Source organism: Anarrhichthys ocellatus, unplaced genomic scaffold (assembly GCF_004355925.1).
Source record: "Anarrhichthys ocellatus isolate YVR2014 unplaced genomic scaffold, GSC_Weel_1.0 scaffold120, whole genome shotgun sequence".
NCBI lineage: Eukaryota > Metazoa > Chordata > Actinopteri > Perciformes > Anarhichadidae > Anarrhichthys > Anarrhichthys ocellatus.
The window spans coordinates 33,894-60,170 of NW_022280150.1; the positions used below are offsets into that span (position 1 = coordinate 33,894).

Below are 26,277 nucleotides of genomic sequence, written 5' to 3' on the forward strand. Positions count from 1 at the left end.
GTGTGTGTGTGTGTGTGTGTGTGTGTGTGTGTGTGTGTGTGTGTGTGAGACTACAAACGTTTTCGACATCCTACCTACCAGTGTATTTGGTATGGACAGTTAAACTGGGGACACGATTTGTGTTGCCAGCTTGATTTTGATACAGTTGCAGTCGATCTACCCAAATGTCCTGTAGGAGTTAAAAGAATAGTTTGACGTTTTAGAAAAATCCTTTTTCTGAGAGCACAGCTCTATAAAGAGCGTCGAGCGTCCCGAGAGTTAACGACGCTCATGTTCATTAGTTGCAAACGGATATATTCAGTTCACAAAAAGAGCAACCTTTTAGTGCGTTCATGCACAACACTGTTTCCCAAAATGTTGAGCTAGTTGATCAACCAATATATTCCCGTTTGTCTCCCTAGCTTAATCCAGTCACACACCTGTTGCACAGGTATTGCATCTTCAATACAGCGTCACATTCTTTACAAAATGTGACATGCAAAACTGCATAAAAGTCGCCGCCCGTAACAGAGCTACTTCCCATGATGCGTTGAGTGCATCCCCTAATGGGACAACTGATTCTCCATCCTGTTCACAGCAATCAAGTGAGAGCCTTCTGGAAAGAGGCACGGAAACCTCTGCTAATCCCATCAACATGAGGTAACATGAGAGTTTGAGGGCCTGGGAATCACTTAAGCCAGAGGTGTCTTCCTGTGCTTCATATTAGATTTGGCTTTGCCGTAATCACATTCACGGCCACTTCTGCTGCGATTCCTGCACAAGTGTGATTTGATTTGCGTTTGAGTTGTTAGCCAAAGAAGATATTCCTTTTGTATTCTTCTTCTTTCCTTTTTTCGTCAGCTGTTCATTTGAGTCTTACACCAACGCTTCTGATGTTTTCCTATACAGGTATATCTGGGCCAAGACGGCCAGGTGGAGGTATACGCGAACACGACGATCCAGCTCAACTCGCCCATAAACGGTGACCTTTTATTGGACCAGACTGGAGCACACATCTACGTCATGACCAAAACTACTGTAAGTATACAAATGTAACACTTAGAGGTGGTGAAATGCCATTTTCTGTTTATAGCCTTCGCTTTTCTTTGAACTACTCAACAGATGTATGAACAGCCGTGCCCTTCTTGGTGCATCTGCCCAGTAAACCACTCGCCCAGATGTCTCCATACACAAGATCTGAACATGGCTTGTTATTCATCGTCAGACAAATGATCGTTCGTCAGAGTTTTTTCAGGCTTTGATACTTCCTCAAGCTGTGTCTCTCTCGCACAGAAATAGGATAATAGAATAAGAGGCAATGAACATAAGAGAAAACCGAGAGGCCAGCTGGTTGTGGGGGTCAAAGGCCACTAACCCCGCTGCAATGGGTACAACAGTCAGCAGGGGGTGTAGGTCAGAAATAACGATGGTATTGATCAGGGAAAGTGGCCTCCATTGTGTTGGCACGCTCCCTACTGAGTGTGGAAGCCATAGATGCTGATGAATGGGTATAGGAAACTGCCAGTCTATACATTGAATGGCTAGTCTCAATCCCAGACCACTGATGGCCTTCATCTAATCGAGTTATATTTAACATGAATCTATAACAAAATATGATCACAAGCATTGCAGTTGTCCTAGAGCTACTGATGTGTGCCATGAGCTGATTTAAGTTTAGTTTCTTGGATTTAGAAATGTTATTATATTTTGTGTGCGCGTGTGAGCAAAGACAGTGAAGCACAGATTCTCTGGCTAGATAAATAACACAATCAAAACAAAGTAGAAAAAGATGAGAAGATTGAATAGTATATAAAAAACAACTATAGCAATCACTACTTCATAGCTATAGCAAGTTTATTTCTATGGCACGTTTTGTACACAAAATTCAGTGTGCTTTACATAAATAAATAAAAAGAATCATCCGTACATAAAATGTGATTGAAAGATCATTAAATAGAGTATAATGTAATTAAAAGACAAAACGTATAAAATATGGTACAAAATAATCAATAAGTACATAAACAGAATAGAATAAATACATTACACAAACATAGCAGCTACATTTCTAGGTACATGAAAAGAGAAATTTATTTATTTGGTGCACATCTTGTGGCAGTTTGTTCCAGTTGTGTGCCCCATAGCGGCTAAATGCTGCTTCACCATGTTTAGTTTGGACTAAGTCCATGGATCTAAGAGCCCTGCTCGATTTATATCCTTTTAGAATATCAGAAATGTATTCCTAAACCATGATTTTTTGTTTTCTTTGTAGCAGTAGTTTAACATATCTATTCTGTAACTAACTGGAAGGGAAGCCAGTGTAAAACTTTCAAAAGTGGAGTTCTGTGCTCTGTTCCCGTAGTCCTGGGTAAAACTCTAGAAGCAGCATTCTCAACGAGCTGCAGCTGCGTCATGCTTCCTATGGGAAAACCAATTAAGAGGCCATTGCAATAGTTCATCCTACCGGAAATAAAAGCATGGATGAGCTTCTCATGGTCACTTTGGGACACCAGATCTTTCTTTCTTATTCAGATGATGGAAGGCTGTTTTAGTAGCTGCTTTGATATGACTGGTGAAAATGAGATCTGAACGCCAGATTTCACGCTTGGTTTTTGGTTTTTAGAGCCCGAGATTGGAGTTGTTTATTAATAGTGATTATCTTCTCTTTGTTGGCAAACACAATAATGTCATTTTTTCCTCATTTAGTTGAAGGAAGTTTTGGCTCATCCAATTATTTGGATAATGGTGAGAGGACTAGATATATCCGAGTATCATCTGCATAACTATGATAATTAATGTTGTAGTTGTGTGTGTGTGCATGCATGTAAATGAAAGAAAGAACACAAGTTGGTTATCTAGGAATTCAAAAGTCTGAGAAAAGCCAGGAAGTGAACCTTGAGTTTTATTTTCAATCTTTAATTTCATTGTCAAGATAACTTTGAGACTACACAGACTCCACTGGTACCATATCTAGCTAGCGGAATATCTGTGAGCTAGCTAGTATTGTTATTGGCATTACGCTTTCCTAGCCAACAATCGATGACTAGCATGATTAGACTATAATCTTAGCTGCAAGAGCACTAAAATGCAGTTAAGCCTACACACTGAAAGAGACAAGTGGTAGAAGAAGCAACATCAACAGGTAATGGAATGGACCGTAACAATCTCATTAGTAGCTGAGAAAATGTGTCAAATTTGAAGCTCTAGCTTACTAGCGGTTAATTATCTTGGTAGATTTGATGGGGTAGTATCGCACATTTGAATTTGGAAGGCTAATGTTAACGTTAGCTAGTCAACATGGATAACTACAAATGGCGAGACAGCTTTTTCAGTCAGCTTGCAGCTGGCTCAAAAACTCCTTGGCCTTGAACATTATTTAATTATTACTTGCCTGTACCTATCCAGGTAAGCTAGTTCGCTACAAGCTAAGTAGTATTGGCTACAATGAAAGCAAATATAAAGTCATTTTTACTCTATCGATTATGTTTTTTTTAAAGAGCGTTACATATGAAAAATGGAGCTGGAAACCATGGAAGCGAATTTACGTGTCCGCACAACCAAAGTGACGACACACCCTCAGACACGGACCTTGCAGGGGTTCCCTGCGATGAGTTTTTTGCATGTCTATGCACATCCAACATTTTTTTTAACAAAGTGGATGCAAACGGGCAGAGCGTAACCAAGGCCGAAGTGCTCTCCAGGATTTGGCGAATAGTTCTAGAACGGCAATGATTATTCTGCTTACTCAGTCAGTATGTAAGTCTATAACGATATGGTTGACAATCAAAAGAAATCCAAGGCACTCTGATGTAAGTTAAAGATCTTTTATGAGGTCTCATGCCTTAATGAAGGACTCAGATTTCTCTGAATCGCTAACCACAAGGTTATTGAACTCCACACTGATTGTGAGTGAGCTGAGCAATCATAGCTTTGTTCTTGTTCATGCCGGGGAATGATGAATGATGATGCAGTGAGTTTCCAAAGATAAAGTAGTGCAGCAGCTTTTGCGATGAAGTGTGTTAGAATGTTTTACTTTATTAGTCTTATGAGGAGACCGTGAAGGTTAAAATGACACGATCACCCCTAGCAGCACACCCCTGGTGTCCGCCTAAATTCACCACATGGATCTGTCTTTGAGTTCTCACTTACCTGTAATTTTCAGGTCGAAAAGCTTCCGGTGGCAGAATGCGGAGACCACCTGGACTGTCAATCCTGTCTGTCTGCCAAAGACCCCTACTGTGGCTGGTGCGTCCTGGAGGGACGGTGAGTCAGTAGACATGTAACGGCGGGGCTACTGCCAATGCTCACTTGCGTCCCCGTCTCCCCCCATCTTCTTTTGTCTGTTCCTTGTCTCTCTCACCTCCCCGTGTTGTTTCAGGTGTGGCCAGCTTTGGGAGTGCCAGCGAGGGTCCGTGCGGGGCCAGTGGCTGTGGAGCTTCAACCAGACGCAGCAGTGCCTCGGTATCCAGCGCCTTAGCCTCTACAACATCAGCCGCGGGGAGAAAACCGATGTAATGCAGGGGGAATCTGTTTCCGGTCACTTTCCTTTTCTTTTCCATCTCGCTGCTCTCTTTTCTTGACGCCCCTGTCCCATTCTGTCTCCCTCCCTTCAGATTACGGTGTCGGTAGAGGGCCTCCCAAGTCTAGGAAAAGGAGAGGCCTACTCTTGCTTTTTCCAGGACACGGAAGCTCCTGCTTCACTCACTGACACCGGTGTGATATGCTCGACCCCTGAAGCCGGCAGCCTGCCTCCCATTACTCACGGAGATGGTGAGTACTTTCTGAATTTGGTCAGTAATTGTACCCAATGGGACACCTTTTTTTTTCAGTATGCACAAAACATTAAGGGTGTCACGATACTCCAAATATATGATTCCATTAGACTCAATAAAAAAGGACTGAAGGCTATGCCATTGCTAGGTTATGAAATCTTGATTTCGTCCGTCCGTCCGTCTATTGAGCCGCTAGATGGCAACAGCATGCGTGGTGGTGAGGCGGTGTACAATACGATACGGTGCATGTATGATAGCCTGCAAACTGTAGTTTTTCTGTCAATGTTCCTTGTTTACATAACTTCTGGGGGAAACCAAATTTTGCCACACTGATTACTTCAGGGAAGCAGGATTTTCCAGTTCTGTTGTTTCTCTGTCATCTCAGAATCCAGCAGTGGCTGGACTCTAGAAAAGTGCAGATGGAGGCTACCAGTAAGCTACGCTACTTCGTAGTTTTTTTTTTTAGAAAAATGGACAGGGGGGCGGGAATATAAAAAACTACCGGGAGAATTGACGATCCTGCTTTTCATATCGAAGCGCCATTTTGATCGATTTTCAATAGACACTCGAAGTTGCAACACCTCTATGTACGCAAAGTTGAGTGCAACAAGGAAATTTACAAAACTGCCAAAGCAGCACTGTGATGCTCATAAATAATGACACACAAGCTGGTTAGATCCTTTGAAGTCGACATATATTCGTTCTGATGCAGAGTTCGTGATGGTGGCCCTGTCGCTGCGTTTCACTAACGTGACTGTAGCGGAGACCGAATTCACGTTCTACAACTGCAGCTTGGTGCAGCAGCTCTCTGGACGCAGGCCGTGAGTACACACACACACACACACACACGCACATCGATGCATAGTTTATTTTTTTAAATTACCATTCCTACACATTCACTATATGTTGTTTGGGGGAAAATAGCATTTTTTGTCACTTATGTTTTTTTTGTTTGTTCTGCCTGTACCCGTGCTGTGTGCGCCGCTAGATGCCAAGGGTGTGTCAGCAGTCGCTGGGGCTGTAAGTGGTGTATCCACCAGCACGTCTGCACGCACCAACACACCTGCAGCCGTGGGGTCACCATCTACAACCACAATGTGAGTCAACGTTGAGTCTGTTAAATAGTATTACCTTATATTCAGAGATTTTTATTTTGTCAAACATCATTAACATCAATAAGGGGGCACATTATTAAGAGTATAATATAATTTGCAGCCTCCGACCAAGGAACACATTTGAATCAAAACCTTTGTCAAACTGTTTTATCAAAAACAAAACATTACATCCTTTATGAAAGTAGGGTTAGTTGCAGGAGAGTTGTTAGACTGCAATAGTTTTAGCTAGGTGTTTACTGTATATTTAGTGTCATTAAAAGGCACTAGGTTTGTTTTGCTGAGCATGTATCATACTGCACTGTGCAACATGCTGCACATATTAGTGTGTTTATGTCTGTTCACTCTGTTTGGTGTAGTTTGTCTTTTTTACCATACATCTTTGTTTTTTTTCTCCACCCATGAGTTGCTTCTCAATGTATTTGCATACCCTTTCTTTTTTTTTTTAATTTTTTCTTCCCCTGCTTTTTTTTTTTTTTTTTTCTTGTCCCCCTCCTGTCCTCGCTTTGTACACTTGTGCTTCTCCATCGTCAAGTTCAAACCGCCAACACCCACCATCCCACCACCCACCAGAAATCTGACCCCTTTACCTCCTACTGTCCGTGCTGCTGCAACAACAACACAGCCATCACTCACAGAGACTCCTACCCCCACCACAGCAGCTGTCCCTTTAACCTCCACCGCAGTGACACCACCCACCACCCCTACCGCCAAGCCCACCTCCCCCCTCACCCTGGCCGCAACCTCCCCCTTTGTCGGGATCTTCAGCCAGGCCACTACGACGCACACCGATGCCCCCACCACAAGCAAGGGAACGACAGAGGGAAATGGCGGCATTGCAAGTTTCTCAGAGGACGAGGAGACCGAAAGCTGGAATATCACTGACAAAACCCCCCACACTACGTTACCCAGCAGCACTAGCGAAAAGGTAGACCGTGATGTGGGGTTTTTAGAGCCGTCTGGCGAAGCGTTAGGCTCTTCCTCCGACGTAAGCCCGACCACCTCCAGAGAAGTGTCCCGTTTAATAGACCTCTCTATCAGCGACGCTAAGGACGCCATTCCTCCGGTCAGCTATGAAGAGAATGACTCCCCTCTGTGGTTGAGTGAGTGGGAGGAGCCCGCCGTGGACTCCGCAACAGGTCCATCAGTTGCTGGCGCCAGCGAAAAGCCGCCCATCTTCACACAACCACCTGAAACAGTTTTCGACCCCATCTCTGAGTATGCAGCAGACTATCAATTAGATTCATCGACCAACTCTTATTTTCCGGTGAGTGCAGAAGCCTCGCGTGCAGCTAGTCTAGAAATCATACCGCGCTCCAGTTGCCATGAGAAACTGTTTAAAGTCCCAGTGAAACGACGTGTTCCACAGTTAAACCGAATATCTCAGCGGTGTGCATTTCACCTGAGGGGTCTAAATCAAATCCTGTGCATTTGATTGCACCGCTAAAGAAAGTGGGCGGGCTTAGAGTTTAGCGCGATACGGAGCTAGGGAGGACTGTTTGCTCCTCACACACACACACACACACCTCCCTCGTTGTTGAGAGATATGGGAGGGACACTTCCCCGCATTACATGTAGAAGAATGGCACCAGGCCTCCCTCCGTGCCACCAGCGCCCGAGCTCCGCTCTCATCCGGCGGACATCCGCTTCCCTTGAATGAGTAAGACCTCAGCCACATTGTTTTTGGAAATGAAAACAAAGTTTTTACCCACAGATATCCAAACACACATTTCTTACTATCTCTCCTTATTGGTTGTATTAACAATCAACAAACAGCAAAGAGCGGTTTTATATGACTGGTTAGGCCAAAGTCTCATTTGATTGGATTATTTTTTCCTAATTGCCCCTGAGTGCAGGATGGGTCATCAAAGATTTGACATCATAGCAGAAGCTAAAGACACTAACTCACTCTTAAAAGTGAAACCAATGCAGAAGATCCTTAAAGCTGCATTCTCTCTAGTGACCAGCAGGGGGCGACTCCTCTGGTTCTATAGAAGTCTATGAGAAAATGACTCTACTTCTCTCTTGATTTATTACCTCAGTAAACATTGTAAACATGAGTTTATGGTCTCAATCTCTAGTTTCAAGTCTTCTTCAATACAGCATGATGTTCATTTAGTAAATGATGGTCCATTTAGAGTCAAATAGACCATAAAGCAGGGGATGCTTTAGGGCGGGGCTACCTGGTGATTGACAGGTCTCTACCAATGCATTGTCTGGTCTGTTTGTCCAGGTTTTTTTTGTCTTACAGCTTCCCCCTTTTCACAGTGTTTACAGTTCATGAAAGTTATTTCTTGTGATTTCTGGTTGCAAAAAACCAAGATGGCAACGGACAAAATACCAAACTCAATGCTTCAAAACTGCCCTCTCTAACTCCAGTTCCACTGGGACTTCAAAGGAAAGGTTGTGGGAAATACTATTTTGGGCTTTCTTGCTGAGAGTTAGATGAGAACGATGCCACTCATTTATACGTGTTAAATATGAAGCGACAGCCAGAGAGCGCTTAGCTTAGCTTAGCATAGAGACTGAAAGCCAAGCCGGACAGATTATAGAGTGGTATCCATCTTCTGATCTTGGACTAAAAAGTGCATTGCCCAAACTGTGGACATTTTCCTGTAAAAAAAACACATGATAATTAACCCAAGAACATCTCAGCCTTAATCAACAGTAAATATATAACTACTTGGTCCTCATTCTACAGCAAGGCCAACAATGACGAATACTGAATTCTGCACTGATAATCTTTATTAGCTCTCCTGTCAACAAGAGAGGCCAATCACAAAATCAATGTCATCTCAGATGCGAGGATGGAACTGAGAAATTCGAGGCACTTAACCCGACAGGTCTTATTGACTCGTCCACTCACTCCACTCACTCCACTCCACTCAGCGAGAGCTGCACTTCCTCCCTTGAGCTCAAGAACATCATGACATTTTCATGTCCACGTTTCTCGCGCTTCACTCGAACGTCTGATGTTTCATCTATGTGGTGTGTTTTTGTGACTGTGGTCGCTGAGTTATTGTTTAAATAGATTTGGAGGAATGGAGAATGCCCAACTTCATAGTTGGTAAGGAGGAATAATTAAGAGAATGCAAAAGTTCTCAGCAGTTTAGACCCACCATGTACAAATGATTATGTAGTGTACTTGTTCACAGAGACCCCTTTGAGCAGGATCTAGATATAGGTTTATAAAGTGAAGCTGTATCTTTCTCATTGAAATGGTCAATAATGTTTCTTCAGGAGTGTCCGTGTGTGGAGAAAGTTCAGGATTCCTCTCTTCTCCCTGTCAACGTGGAGAGGAAGGTCACTCTGGTGGGACAACACCTGAACCTGTTTCAGGTAATGTAGCCATCTACTGTCTTGTCTTAGCACTAAAGGTGGGGTCAGCCATTCTGGAGAAAGACTTGATGTTTGAACTCAACCACCCGAACAAATAACACTCTTCTCCAGATATACCGTCCCCTCTCGCTCCCACTGCCTTTCTCTTTACACACCCATGGCCTTTCCCCTCTCCTGGCTGGAGGACTGTTTGTTTCCCATTCACACTGTATCAACACGGCGCACTCACAGCGCACTGATGGACAGAAAGTGTATTGAGCTAGAATCGTGAGGTGCACCTTTTAAAGCTGTAATCATGCAGGTTATTCATACATCGTATAGCTTCAGCTACAAGGGTTCAGGGATTTGTTTACATGTTATTATCAATAAGTAAGTCTTAAAGGTAAAAGAAATACATATTCTCCCTCTTACCTAGATAGAATCTAGATAGATAGCACTACAGGTAATGCTATCTATCTAGATTGTTTTGGCGTGAGTCTCCAATATAATGCAACTAGATGGCTATCGTCTTGCTCAAAGTGCCAGAATACTACTTTTTTTTCAGAAATAATGACGCTGTCACTCTGGATAATCCAGACCTCGTTGTGAGCAGTTTCATGCTGGAACTCGGGTTGAAGGAAAATAGTTCCTACATGAAACTGCTTCTCCGAAACTAGGCAACTATGTTGACCTGTCCCTTTAAAGTCCAAGAGAAGCTTTACAAACATTTAGTAAAGTACATTTTCTGTTTCAGTTTATATTAACACAGCACATCATAATAAAACAATGATAAACTATATTTGTATAGCACATAATAATAATAATAAACTTAATTGTATAGCACATACTAATGCAATACTAATAACCTTGATTTCAATAGCGCATAATAAAAATAATAGTAACAATACACTTTATTTGTTGTATAGTACATAATAAAAATAATATATTAATAATAATTATGTTAATTTGTATAGCAAACAATAATAATACAATAATACCAAACTTTATTAGTATAGGACCTTTCATACAAGAAATGCTGCTTAAAGTGCTTAAAGGAAGACAGACATAAAATGAACATTAAAAAATACTAGTTATAGAGATATAAAGGCTCAAATGAGTTGTTATGCATACTGCCATAACAAAACGTGCATTATTATGTAAAGTCTTCACACAACTTCATAAGCTTTTGCAGTGATACATCAGTTCTCACTGTGCCCCTACTGAGAGGGTGTGTCCGTTCACTTCCATGTGTGTGGTGTTCACATGTAGGACAAGAACCTGGACTACGAGTGTGTGCTGGACGTTGAGAATCAGTCAGTGGTGGTGGACGCCTCCGTGGAGCCGGACGCCACTCAACCATCAGCCTTCTTTATCACCTGCCAACCCCACCAGGTCAGAACACGTCTCAATGTAGTGATCCATCTCGTGTTGTTGTGTTTAGTCCTGGGAATATTTGTGTCTTTTTTTTTTTACCGCCCTTAAAAACTTTGTTTCAGATCTTTGAAAGTATTTCTCCAACAACATTAAATATACATGACTTAATAATCAACAATCACAGTACGGCTGTCATAATGTCAGATTTTCACTACATGATAATCGACAAAAGCATTCATGTTAACGATATCATTGTGACAAAATAATAATAATAATGCTATTAGTTAAATATTCCTTTAACTTTGTTATTGTGTTTTTTCTCTTTTGAGGCAAATATATTACACTCATAATACGAGTGTAGGGAGGAGGAGAAAGAGCCTGTAACCATAACTGTTTATAATATGATTTTTGAAAATAATATATAATAATTTATCATGTTCAATATTAAAATGATATTCATATTTCATGTCTAAATATCACGTTTATCTGAGCTCTTAAACCAGGTGTGTCCTCTCTCTCTAAATGTAAGGTCAAGTGATACCAGTATGTTTAAGTCTCATTTTTAGAGTTCTAAGCATATTTTGATGATTATCAGGATCGGATCGCGAATGATTAGTTTGGCCTGAAAAAATCGTGACTTGAAATTTTCACATAGTAATAAGCTGATTGAGAAAAACAGGCCTTTTATATCACAAAGTAAACACAATAAATACTTGGACGGGTTATGTTTTCAACAAAGTCCTGAATTTAAAATGTGATTTTCTTTCTTAATTGAGTTTTTTTAGCCATGGTGGCTGTTGTTCCCATGCTAATCACTCAGATCTTCTTCAGTGTATTTCAAACAGTTGGATTTCATTCATCACTCCCAGCGTGCCGGCAAATGTACCATCTTTCATAGATTGAGTCCATAGCGAAGCAGCAAAACAAGAACTTGCCTTTATGAACTGTTTGATTGACATTTGTCAGTCCCGATCTGATGGTGTAACCCCCCCCCATCCTGTAGCATCCATAATGACTGTAATTAGTGGTGTAACGGACCACAGTCGATCCGTACGATCCCCCTCACAGTTCCTCACGCATGTAACCGCAGAGTAATGACACAGTATAACATTAACCATCACAGTGTGGAATAAAGCTTTACCAACGATCATTATTCACCAATATTCAGTCAAATATGTGATCAGGACATCATTTATGCTTTTTAGTCGCTGATCTCTGATAACGTTACAATGTTAACAACCAATCCATGTTTAAATTGACAGATACAGTATAGTGACATTAGCAGTGCCGCTAACGGCTAACGATAGAAGGTTCTGTTCAGTTACATTATGATGCATTCAGGCTCTGTTCAGTAACATTATGATGCATTCAGGCTCTGTTCAGTTACATTATGATGCGTTCAGGCTCTGTTCAGTTACATTATGATGCGTTCAGGCTCTGTTCAGTTACATTATGATGCGTTCAGGCTCTGTTCAGTGACATTATGATGCGTTCAGGCTCTGTTCAGTGACATTATGATGCGTTCAGGCTCTGTTCAGTGACATTATGATGCGTTCAATGTGATCTCATAAAATGTAGTGTTGGTGAGTAACCTGAATAAATCCAGTAGTTTGAAGGAGATGTTTTCACAACAACATAAATGGATATTAGAGATGAATTATGAGCTGTTTACACTAGCTCTAATAATACAATATAATCATGTACGTCTGCATCTCCATGTGTTTCATAAGCTCTCGTAGCCGGATCATTTGACACACGCTGGTATACCATCAACTCATATACCACATCACAAATATGTCTGCTGGTTCTGGTTTCAGTACGCCTACTCTTCCTCGATGGAGGAATACCCGGCCACCATCAACGTGAGGAGGAAGAACTACTTCCTCATCGACAGCGCCGAGGATCTGTACGGTGCGTGTTTTATGCCGGCGTGTCCGAGACGTGTTGTTTGACGCCAAATAATGCCACTCCCTCACAGAATTTTCCCCGTCTCTGTTTTATTTCAGTGACTCTGTTCAATTGTTCAGTGGGGCGGTCGGATTGCAGCCGGTGTCGCACCGCCGACCACAAGTACGGCTGCGTCTGGTGCGGCGGGGCTGCCGGCTCTCGCTGTGTGTACCGGGACTCTTGCGCTGAGGAGGTCAAACATACCTGCCCCGCGCCCGTCATTCACTTCGTAAGTGTTATTCGCCCTTTCTTTGGAACGCAAAGGGCCACTGAGACGCTACAGATGTGTTTTTGCTTTGCTTTCTGTTGTTCAAAAATACGAGGCGATGATCAGGATGTACGTTTCAAACATCTGGTCCTTTTGTGTTCCAGCTGGACCCGGTATCCGGTCCCGTGGAGGGAGGGACGGTCGTGACTATTTCAGGCTCCAACCTCGGCCAGAGAAGTGAAGACATACAGAACTCAGTCACGGTGGCCGGGGTCCCCTGCAGCGTCATCCATAGCAGATACGAAGTCTCCTCGAGGCGAGTTGTGCTGTTACTCAAGGATGGGCAAATTCTAGTTTGGAGGTCAAAGGTCTCACGTCTGTGACGTTCTAGCAGCGTCTCGGGGAGCGCATCGAGTGTAATTCCCTCAAATTTTGCACAAACATCCACTTGGTGCTTTAGGACACATTGATTAGAATTCGGAGGTCAAAAGGTCACTGACTTGATAAAACATGCGTTTGGTCTGAACCCAAGATGTCATCTGCTAATAAGATAAAAGGCTGACGTGATGGTGGGCGGAGGCACACAGCAGCGATGCGGCGTTTGTAGTTGTAATAGTGACCATCGTACGTCTTGATCCCGCAGGATAGTGTGTGAGACCACGGGCAGCGGAGGAGAGAGGAGCGGCCACGCCTCGGTCAAAGTGAGGGGGGGAGGAGTCGGACTGTCCGCTCAGATCTTCAGCTTCCAGGTAAACGCCTCAATAGTCAGTCACGTTTACAAGGAATGAAAACTGGAAATCAGCTGACATTTGTTCATGCAGGTTAGGTGTATAACTGCTGCAGAGCTGTCACCACAGTTCTACCACACTGCTTCTGGCGAGCACACTTCTCCTTAATGTTTAACACCAGATTATTGTCATTTTTAAACTAATAGTATTTAAGTATGAAGATAAGAAAGGAAAATTAAATTTTTTCAAACCAATGATGACTACGTCCACTTCTTATATACAGTCTATGGTCTGTACTAATACTAATAAAGACACCCAGTTATATGAATAACATGTAACTTGCATTCTGTATTTTTACTGTGTCCATTTTTGATAACAAGATGCGTTTGTATTATTTATTCATGATTTGCGTCTGTGTCCATTGATGTTGTGATTGTGAATTCATTATTTAATAACCCACAATATGAATACGGTGTCTTTCGGAAATTATTTATTAGGCTAAATGTTTCAGGGAAAATTTTAATTTTGTAACTCGTATCAAAACCCGTCGCTCAGGAAGTATCAGCCTCGCTTGACTCGATGTAAGATGAGGGTCGATTATGTAAAAAAAGTGTTTGTCTCGCTTCTCTCTCTCCTTTTTTTGTTCAGTTCTTTGATTAACTCAGACGTTTAACTCGATGGCGGATCAGAGAACAAAACAAAAAGGCCGTTGTGTTCTCCTTTAGTGCAGAAATAGGAGCTTTGAGAAGTCTTTAAGGTGGCGAGGACATATCAAATAAGAGACTTGGGACGCCCCCAAGGAGTTGACAGTGACTGCACTCGTGCATGAAAGCTTTTCAACTTCAAACACCTCTTTTACGGCTGACCCTAAAATGAAGGATTGACTTGATCACTTGAGGACTTTTATGAGACTTCACTTCATGTAGCCACAAAAGGCGAGCATATTTAAGTGCATGCAAAACAAGCGACTATTCCAGCAGCGTCGTATAATTATGCTGAAGCAAGTAAACAAGCGGTTAAAAAACAAAAAAGTGAAGACGTCGCGAGCATTTTCACACCCAGGTCACAAGCAGCACGCACTTTCAAGGTGTGTGTGTGTGTGTGTGTGTGTGTGTGTGTGTGTGTGTGTGTGTCAGAGTAAAGCACGACTCCGCACTTCGTGCAAAGACACAGAGAGAGAGAGAGAGAGAGAAGGTTTGAGACGTGCTCTTTTCTGCGGAGATCATTTATAAAGTACCGACAGCAGAACCGTTAACTCCGGACCTTATCAATACTCTGGTATTTTACTAGTTTAGAACCAAGTTTCGGGGGGGCACCCCTACACATGGATGTGTATTTTGGATGTTTTCTCTGCACTCGTCTGAATGAAAACATGTTATGGAAGCAGCTCCCACATGGCTTTCATTAATCAGGCATCACTTGGAACTGTGCCGTGTGAACCACTGCAATGCACTGAAGTCACAGCAGCACGTCTCCTCATTACCATAACAGCACAAGCACTGTAGGTTGACTTAATTAATTAGTCCGAGTGACAAGCAAATTAATTGCTGTACTCAGCAGGCTGTGAGGCGACCTTCTAGCGTTTTCCCAGAATGCCCCTGTGTCTCTTTTATCTGCCCGATAAATCACCAGCTCAGTATCGGATTATTGATCGTATGTTTTCTGTTCCTCTCTCTTGTGCATCTTTTGCATTTTATCCTGTACATCGTTCTTCTCCTCGTCCCTCCACCACCAGGATCCCGTTCTGAGCGACATCTTCCCACAGAGAGGGCCCAAGGCGGGGGGCTCCTCTCTCACCATCAGAGGCCGGAGACTGAGGACCGGACACCCGAGCGAGGTCGGTGTCCTGATCGGAGGAGTGCCGTGCGTGGTGTAAGTGTCTCCAATCCACAGTGATTTAAGACTATTTTGAGTTATTAACATTAAGAGTTATGAAGGCAGACTTTCTCTTTCTATATTTGGAATACAATTGGTAGAAATGTAAAAAATAAATAAAAAAAGTTCTCTCTCTGTTCAGGCTCAACATCCAGGAGGGTCAGATCAGCTGTCTGACCAGAGGCAGCAACAGAACAGGAGAGCATGGCATCACCGTGCGGTTTGGTGGCACAGAGCGCCACCTACCGGGTCTGGTGTATCATTACACCCCCAACCCCAACATCTCAATGGCTGCTCCCTCCAAAAGCTTCCTCAGGTGCTTATCAGTCTCAACAACGCAATCTTGACCCATGCACATAATCTAGATTGCATAACTGCTGTGCTGACGTGATAGTCTATCTTAAGCTTGTGGCGTGGACACTGTGACTTTTGAACATCTTACTTTAGGCAGAAATCTATCGAAGAAGTATTTGTCTGTCCTGATCGTCATCTAAAGGTCATGACGAGGAATCTTTTTCTTCTTTTCCACTACTCTGTCCTTCAGCGGAGGCCGAATCATCAGGGTCTCTGGTCAGAACCTGGATGTGGTGCAGGAGCCGAAAATGAGGGTGACCCTCAGTCCCCCTGATACTCTTCCTCCCAGGAGGAGGAGGAGTGCCAGAGGGAGGAGCGAAGTGAGCCCGACCGGAGGACGTGATCATCAGGGTCCACTGAAGAGATGGAGGAGGATCGTCCCGGAGGCGGACTGCCCCGAGGGTGCGCTGTGTCACGTCAAACAGGTATGAATCATACAGCTGTGTGCATCTGTGAGCTTTTCTTTACACCTGGAAAGCAAATGAGCGTAAGAAAAATAAGGTTGTAGTCATAAATACAATTCAGAATGGAGAGTAGGGATTATGATCACAATTTACCTTTGATTTCTTTTGTCTTCATTGTTATTATTATTTTTTCCAAAACCATTTTCATAAATGCAGATTTCCAAATGTACAATTTAGAACAAAAAAAAATCTGTATTAAAAAAAATAACAAAGGATGAACTGGAAGAAAATATAACCATTTTCTCTACGTAAGTATATCTGTACATATACAGTATGTATTCACACATACATATACATCATTTTCACTTAAAAAGCTCCTATTTCTATGTTTTATTGCTCCTCCCCTCCAGTACGAGACTCGCTGCACAGTCAATGGCTCCACCCTCATCCTGTGTCCGACTCCGGCGGTGGGTCCAGAGGCCAGGAGGGCCCGGGTCAAAGTTCACTTCCTGTTGGACAGCCTCCATTTTGACTTCGGCACCGTGGGGAACGGGGCCTTCAGCTATGAGCCCAACCCACAGCTCTACCTGCTGAACCAGAACGATCCCAGCAAACCGTACCACCACAAACCCGGCAGCATCATCTCCGTCGAGGTGGGCGCCAATAACTACAATGCAGTAATAATAGTAATCCCCACTTAAACTCCCGATATACTTTGTAAATATTGTAGTTTCACTCATTTCAAATCTCCCCGCTCCAGGGAGAGAACCTGGATCTAGCGATCTACAAGCACGAGGTGGAGGCTCGGATCGGGGCGGGGGTGTGCTCCGTGAAGACCCTGACACACAACCACTTGTACTGTGAGCCGCCAGCTCAGCAGCCCTCGGTCACCGCTGGCAAGAAACCAGATGGCATGGACAGTCTGCCTGAGTTCACGGTGAGTCAAGTCAAGTTGCACATTCAAGGATTCAAGGATCATTTATTGTCATTCTGAATCACAGGAAATGCAGCTGAGCCTATTTTCACACAACGCATGACAAACAACACAAAACAAAAGAAAAATCTGTCGTACATTCCTGTAGGACATTTTTTTGAATTATCATCATAAGGAATGTAAACAGCAGCAACAACAACAATTCTCTGGGCAGATAACATGGCCGACATCTTCACATTAAATATTCTACATGAGGAAAACACTGTCCATCAACTGTGACTGTGTTTGAGCACCAAGCATCATGAGGTGAACACAGAGTCCTCCTCCTCTGGTCCTCCTGAGTCATCAAGTGCAGCTTGATCCTGGTCCACGATGGATCCAGGTCTCAGTGAAGACCTCCTGCTGCTTTCATCCATCTTATTTTTCATCAGAAATCATAAACTGTTTCATACTCAAGTGTTTGATTCAAATTTGATTTTTTACTTGTTTTGCTGTGTAAAAAAGTCTCTGTGTTTTCCAGGTGAACATGGGGAATCTGAACTTCTCTCTGGGCAGAGTGCAGTACGACAGCCAGGCCCAGTCGACGTTTCCTCTGGAGGCTCAGGTGGGAGTCGGGGTGGGGGCCTCCATAGTGGCTCTCATTGTGCTCATCATAGTCCTCATATACAGGTGAGCAGACAGCATTTGCTCATTTGAACAGACTGTTCCTTATAGTCCTCAACGGGCTGCTATGTACAGTAGCTGGAATATGATTTTCAGTCATACAAGCTATTCTTTAGGTTTGATTGGTATCTGATTATATCAAAATCTGTCCTGCCGATTCCAATTTTTTGGCAATTCTTTCTATAAGAACTATAATTAACAACAAGGCTCCAGAATTGTTTTCTACCCTGTCCTGAAAAAAATGTCAATCATCCGGAAGTCAGTGTAAACCATCAAAATCTCTAAATGTAATTGTTTTACTTTCCTACTATCAAATATGATTACTTGCATTAAAACACACAATTCAAATGAGTAGCAAATAAATTATTGCATTTTTTATTGTTTTTAAGAAAACCGTGGCATTAGTAGTTTTAGTGATATATTATATATTAAAGCTACTGTTAGGGTGTTCAACATTCATAATTCCCTCTTTAATATCTATTTTATATTGCTGTAAAAACAAATCTCAACTGTATTTATTCAAGTTTCTGGCCGAAAACTACATTTTCCAGATGTCAACGCATCATGACAGCGGTGTCATTTACCTGCTCCTAATGCTCATTTTTACTGATTAGAGCTCGACAATAAAACATCATAGTGCAACTCCATCACTCTGAGCAGCATGATGGGAATGAAATACTACATGAGAAGTCTGATCAAGTGATTTTGGACTTGGAGTTGTGACACATTCAGTTTTCACTAGCGCTGAAGAACTTACACACGTGTGTGTGTGTGTGTGTGTGTGTGTGTGTGTGCTGACATAAAACTAATATGTGGCAATCTTGTGACCATCAAAAACTTCTTCTACTTTTGTCATTCTTCTTCCTCCTGCCTTCTTCTTCTTCCTTTGTTCTTTCTTTCTTCCTTCTCCCTCTTCTGATAACACATTGCTGGTTTATCTTTTAGCCTGAATGTTGTCTGCATCGTTGTCGTTTGTCAGGAGGAAGAGCAAACAGGCCATGAGGGACTACAAGAAGGTGCAGATCCAGCTGGAGAACCTGGAGACCAGTGTGAGAGACCGCTGTAAGAAGGAGTTCACAGGTACACTCCTCTTCACTCTAGGAAATAACATCAGCTCACCAAAATCAGGAACGATACACAAACCGATGCCCTCATTCCCTTTCCTCCCCTCCTTCAGACTTGATGACGGAGATGATGGACGTGTCCAGTGATTTGGTGGGTTCAGGGATCCCCATCCTGGATTACCGGGTGTACGCTGAGCGCATTTTCTTCCCCGGCCACCAGGAGTCGCCACTGAGACGGGATCTGGACGTCCCTGAGAGTCGCAGGCAGACTGTGGAGCAAGGGCTGGTTCAGCTGTCCAATCTGCTCAACAGCAAACTCTTTCTCACCAAGGTCAGACAACAGGGGAATGGATATCTTTAAATCGAGCAGTTTGTCATTGGGAAAGGTCTTTACATCGATATTCCCATCCTCTGTCAGAATTAGGGCCAATAGAATAAATAGAAACTGTAATACAGATTTCCCAATAACTCGCTGTTACAGGTAGAAGTTCATCTTCTTCTTATCCCCGTCGTCTCCACAGTTTATCCACACTCTGGAGGTCCAGCGGACGTTCTCCCCGAGGGACCGGGCCTATGTGGCCTCCCTGCTGACCGTAGCCCTGCACGGTAAACTGGAGTACTTCACGGACATCCTGAAGACACTGCTCAACGATCTAGTGGAACAGTATGTGGCCAAGAACCCCAAGCTGATGCTCAGGAGGTGAGGGCGAAGTCAGGTGGTCAGATCATCGAGGTGTCTTCAGCACATTCGTCCATAAATCGTGTGCTTACTTTCTTCTTTTTCCAGAACGGAATCAGTGGTTGAGAAGCTTTTGACGAACTGGATGTCCATCTGTCTGTTTACCTTTCTGAGGGTATGTCCACTAGTATCTGTGACACCTGGCCAGAGATCAGTGAATAAAGTATTTATTTAGTCAGAAAAACAAACAAAAAAAAACCTTCCATTTGTGCAACATAACTTTTAAAATTTGATTTCCTTTTTATTTATCTAAGGACCTCATTTATTTATCTTTGAACCCTTTCTTGAGCCCCAACATTTTATTTTACGGTTTCTGTTTCTTACTCACAACTTTGGTTCTGCAATGTTGTCCACAACAATCAATAATGTTAATATTTTTATTATACACAAATGGCATCTTTTCAGTTAGAAACACTTCACAATAACTCTCCATTGAAGTAAGTGCATCTTTAGTTCAGCAGAGTGACTCGGTCAGGACGGTCACTGAACGACTCCTAAACTGATGTTCTGTAGTGGGAGGACACTGTTGACCTTTCGTCTCTCATGCTTGGCCAGGAATCCGCAGGGGAGTCGTTCTACATGCTGTTCAGAGCAATAAAGCACCAGGTGGACAAGGGACCTGTGGACGCGGTGACGGGAAAAGCCAAGTACACGCTGAACGACAACAGGCTGCTGCGAGAGGACGTGGAGTACCGCACGCTGGTCAGCACACACATAGACACCATATTAAATATATTCACACAGGCCGGGTTAGTCATGGCAAGGACATGAAGGGAATCTGTTCTGTATGTTACAAAAGACATAGCTGACTCCTTCTCCTTGTTTTTCATGATACTTTTCCTAATTATTTATGGAATTAAAGGGTAACATGTATTTTTCAACCTGGATATGTCTAAATGACTAATGGGGACAGAAATGTATGGAAGGAGAACGCTGCAGCCGCTAAACTGGCTGCAATGTAATCATATCTGGCAACTTCTCACCGTAGATGTACGTCCACTAAAGTGCTTGTTGTTGGCACTGACAGGCTCATGTTGTTATTCTAAGTGTCTGAGAACATTAGGGAAAGAACCCCACAGAGAAATAAAACCTTTTTTCCTTTACTTTGCTTCACCATGTCTCGCACAAGAGAAGTCTCGTTCTTTAGTCTCACCAGAGGTGAATTGCTGCCAGGAGACAACGGTGGAAACCTGAGTGAGAGTCGGAGAGAGGAGTGCCGGTGTTGTCGCTTAGTTGTGTTGGAGGACAGAAAGCGCAGCTTAGTGTGATTTCCACAATGTGGATGTGAGGCGAGATTTCAGAACGAGACTTCTCCTTGAGTGAGACTTTGTTGGACACAATAACAAACAGACGGGATCAAGCTAAAAGGTAAAAGGGAAAGAAAAATGTTTCATTTCTCTGTGGGGTACTTTCCATAATGTTCTCAGACACTTAGAATAACAATATCAGCCTGTCTGTGCCAACAACAAGCACTTTAGTGGACGTACATTGACGGATTACATGGAAGCCCGTTCAGCAGCTGGAGGCCGCAGCCCTCACGCTAATACTGGACCAATAGGACTGAAACTACAGAAAAACATGGGCAAATAGGGTCCAGGTTGAAAAATACCGAAAATCCCCTTCAGGTTAATTGTTGGCCTTCTTTTAGTACTATTCAAATTTGAATGACATAAATTGATATAGTTAGATGACAAGTTTGACTCAAACCAACATTATTTCCAATATTTCCACCACTAACCTGTTCCTAATCTGTCCAGACCCTAAATGTAGCGATGCCGGCGTCAGCCACCAGCGGAGGCGCCACCACGCAGACGGTGCCGGCCAAAGTCCTGGACTGTGACACCATCACCCAAGTGAAGGAGAAACTCCTGGAGCAGACCTGGAAGGGAACTTCCTTCTCCCAGAGGCCACACGTTGACTCGTTACACCTCGGTAAGTCCAGTTCATTTCACAACACCAGGCTTCTCTTTAGTATCAGAGCAGTCCATCACACAAACTAGTAGTGGTGTAACGGACCATAGTAACGGATCCCCCTCACGGTTTGACACGCATGTGAACCGTGGATTAATGACACACTTTAACATTAACCATCACAGTGTAAAAATAAAGTTTTACTGACCAATATTCAGTCAAGTATGTGATCAGGACATCTTTTATGCTTTTCTAGTCTCTGATAACGTTATATTGTTAACAAATAATCTGTGTTTAAACTGACAGGAGAGCTGTTAGCATTAGCAGCACCGCTAACGGCTAACAAACGAAGATTACATTATGATGCGTTCAGGATCTGTTCATTGAAAATGAGTATTGAACAAAGGTAAATTATAACGTTATCATGATGTGTTCAATGTGATCTCGTAAAATGTAGTGTTGGTGAGAAACTTGAATAAATCCAGTTGTTTGAAGTTGTTTTCACAACATAAATAGATATTAGAGATGAATTATGAGCTGTTTACACTAGCTCTAATAATACATCATTAAAACTACTAATGACTAGATTTATTGTAATCCATTAAAATACAATCTTTTACTTCGTTATTATTCAAATTGTGTGTTTTTATGAAGAAAATAAAAGGATCATTTTTGATGTTTTACTGACTTCAGAGCGGTTGAAATGATTTTCTGGATCCTTGTGGACCAGCTGCTATAATCAAACAACAAAGAGATCTGTATCTGTTAATACGGATCATCAATGATCATCAGTTAGTGTCAGCAGCAAAACAACAAGTTCTATTTGCTCTCTTTTTTCTTTTGTGCTGATCCGATCTGTGACCCTAATCAGTTATATGATCTGAACCGCGAGCGTTATGATCCGTTGCACCACTAATGCTTCTAGTGAGTTTGTTTAAATTTTTAGTTTTCTTGAAAAGGCACAAGGTTACTTAACATTTGCTTATTTTTCCCTCCAGAGTGGCGTGCAGGTGTCGCGGGTCACCTGATCTTATCAGATGAGGATCTGACATCGGTAGTGCAAGGCTTGTGGAAGCGCCTCAATACACTGCAGCACTACAAGGTGAGCGCGAGTCACACTACCGCTGAAACACACGCACAACACGCTGTTTGAGGCAGGAAGCGTGAATGTTGTTATGTGACTGTGCGACACAGGTCCCCGACGGAGCGACGGTGGCCCTCGTCCCCAGGAACACCAAGAACCACGTCCACGACAGCCACGATTACATGCCTGGAGAAAGTGAGTGTCCCCACTACAGCATTCAGATATGGATGGTTATTAACGGAACCCTCCTGTAATAAAAGTGTCACCTTTAACAGATATGTTGATCGGCGCTGGTGAAGCTGATATTCTTACCTGGTGATCTGATATTGAAGCCGGCACTTTGCATTACTTAACAAGAAAAGTGTATGCAAAATGGTTCGGAGGGCGTTTCAGATTTTTTTTCAATGCTTTTTTGACTCGGACTTGAGTTCTACAGGATTCAGAATACAGGATCACGACCGTCTCGGAGCAGAAGGTGTTTCAGTTTAATGAGTGACCGTGTTAACTGGTGACTCTCGGCCAAATGCGTCCATGGTTTTGATTGAAGGCTTTCTCGAGGACGCCTTCATGTTCTGTTGGTGTTTTTAACAGCTGCCGTCACTACAGGCAACCACGACGCATTCGGCTGAGAGTCACCAGTTAACACAGTCACTCGTTAAACTGAAACACCGGCAGTGGCTGCCAGCTATTGAATGTGCGATCTGATGGATCGAAGCACTCGTGTTTGTAGCGCCCGTTTTAAAACCTCATGAAGTCTAACCTCTGAGTCTGTGTGTCATGGTGTTTGATGTCACATGACCACAGATAACAAAGTTGGAAGCATCTGGTGACATCTGGCAACTCGCACCAAAACAAACTAGATCGATGAACAGCACTACATTGTAAGGAGGAAAATATGTAGTTTTGAATTTGGGGTGAACTGTTTCTTTAAGTGGAACAACAGAGAAAAAGATTGTGCTCACTGTGCTTACCGAGATGTAGCAGCTCTGCAAGGGATGAACCTAAATACCAAAACAAATGCATACAGGAGGTAAGAAGTGGGGAAACGGAACAAGTTGTTCATTTAGATTACTGTGAAATATTACTTTTGTAGTTTTAACATTGACCAGCAGAGGGTACAAAATCAAAGTATGGTCGTTTGTCAAATAGATTTGCTTGAAATGTGTGTAGATATATTTACTGGAGATTGAACTAAACATATTTTACAATCTGTTAGAATAACAGTTGTATTGATCACTGAGATAGCATTGACTTTGAATAAAGTTGATTCAAAATATAAAATATATTCAATATAATATAATAATATTTAACTCTCCGAACCCCAAAACCCCAGAAAACTTAACCGAAACTAAGTTTAAAATGTTGATATTTTATTCTACGTCTCATTTAAAATCTCGTACCCAATAAACCGTTTGAAGAAACCATATCCTGTAAAAAACAATAAGGAAGCCATGATTGATACGACTGAGACCAAAAGTCACATGACAAAAACATCTTCAGTGGAGATGAGCTTCACAAGGAGCTCAGCAAACTACACTTTCACACACTCACAAGTAGTTTGTCATCGCTGCACACTATGAACAAACACTCATATCCACGTGTGTGATGTGTGCCAAATGTCACCACTGTACTAGCTAATGCAGTCGTGTTTTATCTGAACAGAGCGTGAACAACCAGGGGGGGGCGCTGTTTGACTACAGTTGTTCTGTTTTATTGGGTAGGATGAAGTGGGAGAGATGAGTCACTTAGCAGCAGAGAAAAAGCCAAAAACATGAAATACATTATTTTAATGCTGAGACTGTCTTTGCAGCCCAAAAAATATGAACCATGATTTCACACCGTTTGAAAACACTGAAGTTACCCTAACAAGTGCATGAACACATATATGACCCAAGAAATGACACAAAGTGCGTGCGTATGTGCGTGCGCGCACGGGGACACGGGTGACAGTGTCAGCGGGGCAGGCACCACACCAGACCAGCAAAGAGTTTCAACAACACCTTGATTTAGTGTATTTTAACCCACCAGCCGTACTGACCCAACCGCTGTCCCCTCTCACCAGAGACCCCCATGCTGGACGACGGGGAGGAGGGAGGAGTGAGGCTCTGGCATCTGGTGAAAGCCAGCGAGGAGTCGGAGCTGCCTAAGCACAGAAGGGGCAGCGTGAGGGAGCGGGGCGGCGAGAGGGCCAAGGCCATCCCCGAGATCTACCTCACACGCCTGCTCTCCATGAAGGTAAACCAGATGATCAGAGCCGGTGTTCGTCAAGGCCGTGCCAGATGTGTGTAGATGTAGAAAACAAAAACATTTTTACAACCGATTGCCAACTACAGCAGCAACGATCGGGCTCAACATTGGTGGCGGTTGCTCCTCTGTAGATACACTAAGTAAGAATCAGCGTGAGATTTTTCCAGACCAGCAGAGGAGCTGAGCGAGACGACCACGAGTGCAGATTTGTGAATGCATCTGGTTCTCTCTGCTCCTCCGTCTCAGGGCACGCTGCAGAAGTTCGTGGACGATTTGTTCACGGCGATCCTCAGCACCAGTCGCCCCGTGCCTCTGGCGGTCAAATACTTCTTCGACCTGCTGGACGAGCAGGCTCTGCAGCACAACATCGCGGACCCCGAGACCATCCACATCTGGAAAACCAACAGGTAAACCAGTTGGTCGCTAAAAGGCCAGGACCGGTCTCTGGTCACAAGTTATAAACACATGTTTTTACTATGACCAGTTCTAAAGATGCATTTGATATTACTAGTACTTTTTACTTCTAATATCAGAAATATCTATGGTGGTTCCTCCAAATATCACCAAAGCTCATGAACTCTTTTATCAAAGGGTTATTTAAGATACGATGCACCTTTATTGACCCCCAGCAGGGAAAACCAGACCATATTCAGGTTCCTCTCACACTCGTCGTTTGGTTCATTTGGTCAGAAAAATATAAATAATTATAACATTTAGTTTAGGTGTGAAAGCGCCACCAACTTTCTGGTTGTATTGAAGCATCTCTTCTTTTTTTTCTTTCCTATTACATATTAATATACTTTCATAACCAGTGGGTCACTGTTTTCTTGTCTTGCCAAACAGCTTGCCGCTGCGGTTCTGGATCAACATCCTTAAGAACCCTCAGTTCATCTTCGACGTGCAGACCTCAGACCACGTGGACGCCGTGCTGTCCGTCATCGCCCAGACCTTCATGGACTCCTGCACCATCGCCGACCACAAACTGGGACAGGTGAGCTCGTCGTTTCGAGGCACTTCCAATGTCGTAGAAAACGTAGGTTATACAAATCCAGGACGCATTTCATGCATACGTCTTCCTCGCACAGGACTCCCCCATCAACAAGTTGCTGTACGCCAGAGACATCCCGCGCTACAAGCAGATGGTGGAGAGGTAAGAATATGGCAGCCAGTCACCCCACTGACCCCGGGCATAAAAACATTCTGGAGGAGGGAGGGAGGGAGGCCGAGGACAATCTGTCAGTACCAGACAGAGGGTAGACCAAGCCCGCGAGGCTTCCGTGCATGGATGGTCTGAGAGCAGACTGCTACACTTGCTACTGTCTGCTGCGCTTTAAACTGCAGATTCCACCCGTGGTGTCTTCAAGCTTTGTGACAAATATGCCTGTTTTATAAGCCTTACTAGTCTGATCTAAATTTGAAAAAAAGGATAAAGCTGCAGGAAACAGTGTTCTTTATATTCTATATATTCTATAGATTCATCCAGTTTAACCATTCCAATTTCACTGGCTGATGATTGCTGGCTTCATTTAAAGTAACTTAACAATCAATGTAAGACTTGTATTTGCTG

The 26,277-nt window shown here is 43.1% G+C and overlaps 1 protein-coding gene across 2 annotated transcripts in view; it reads left to right on the forward strand.

Annotated features, from left to right (window-relative positions):
- LOC116399646 (plexin-B1-like) overlaps positions 1–26,277 on the forward strand; it is a 42,890-nt gene that overhangs the window by 10,937 nt on the left and 5,676 nt on the right. Inside the window, exons 5-35 of one of the 2 annotated variants that reach the window (XM_031876938.1) lie at positions 889–1,017; positions 4,139–4,239; positions 4,355–4,487; positions 4,590–4,746; positions 5,461–5,569; positions 5,737–5,845; positions 6,396–7,127; positions 9,101–9,199; positions 10,448–10,570; positions 12,370–12,463; positions 12,559–12,728; positions 12,872–13,023; positions 13,351–13,456; positions 15,171–15,307; positions 15,453–15,626; positions 15,855–16,089; positions 16,479–16,721; positions 16,829–17,005; positions 17,523–17,671; positions 18,645–18,745; positions 18,843–19,060; positions 19,251–19,429; positions 19,517–19,583; positions 20,024–20,170; positions 21,226–21,400; positions 22,378–22,481; positions 22,574–22,658; positions 24,526–24,698; positions 24,957–25,117; positions 25,554–25,701; positions 25,796–25,860. In XM_031876938.1, the coding sequence (XP_031732798.1) occupies positions 889–1,017; positions 4,139–4,239; positions 4,355–4,487; positions 4,590–4,746; positions 5,461–5,569; positions 5,737–5,845; positions 6,396–7,127; positions 9,101–9,199; positions 10,448–10,570; positions 12,370–12,463; positions 12,559–12,728; positions 12,872–13,023; positions 13,351–13,456; positions 15,171–15,307; positions 15,453–15,626; positions 15,855–16,089; positions 16,479–16,721; positions 16,829–17,005; positions 17,523–17,671; positions 18,645–18,745; positions 18,843–19,060; positions 19,251–19,429; positions 19,517–19,583; positions 20,024–20,170; positions 21,226–21,400; positions 22,378–22,481; positions 22,574–22,658; positions 24,526–24,698; positions 24,957–25,117; positions 25,554–25,701; positions 25,796–25,860 (4,952 nt within the window). The remainder of the gene's footprint in view (positions 1–888; positions 1,018–4,138; positions 4,240–4,354; positions 4,488–4,589; positions 4,747–5,460; positions 5,570–5,736; positions 5,846–6,395; positions 7,128–9,100; positions 9,200–10,447; positions 10,571–12,369; positions 12,464–12,558; positions 12,729–12,871; positions 13,024–13,350; positions 13,457–15,170; positions 15,308–15,452; positions 15,627–15,854; positions 16,090–16,478; positions 16,722–16,828; positions 17,006–17,522; positions 17,672–18,644; positions 18,746–18,842; positions 19,061–19,250; positions 19,430–19,516; positions 19,584–20,023; positions 20,171–21,225; positions 21,401–22,377; positions 22,482–22,573; positions 22,659–24,525; positions 24,699–24,956; positions 25,118–25,553; positions 25,702–25,795; positions 25,861–26,277) is intronic. The other variant, XM_031876939.1, reaches the window with a different exon arrangement.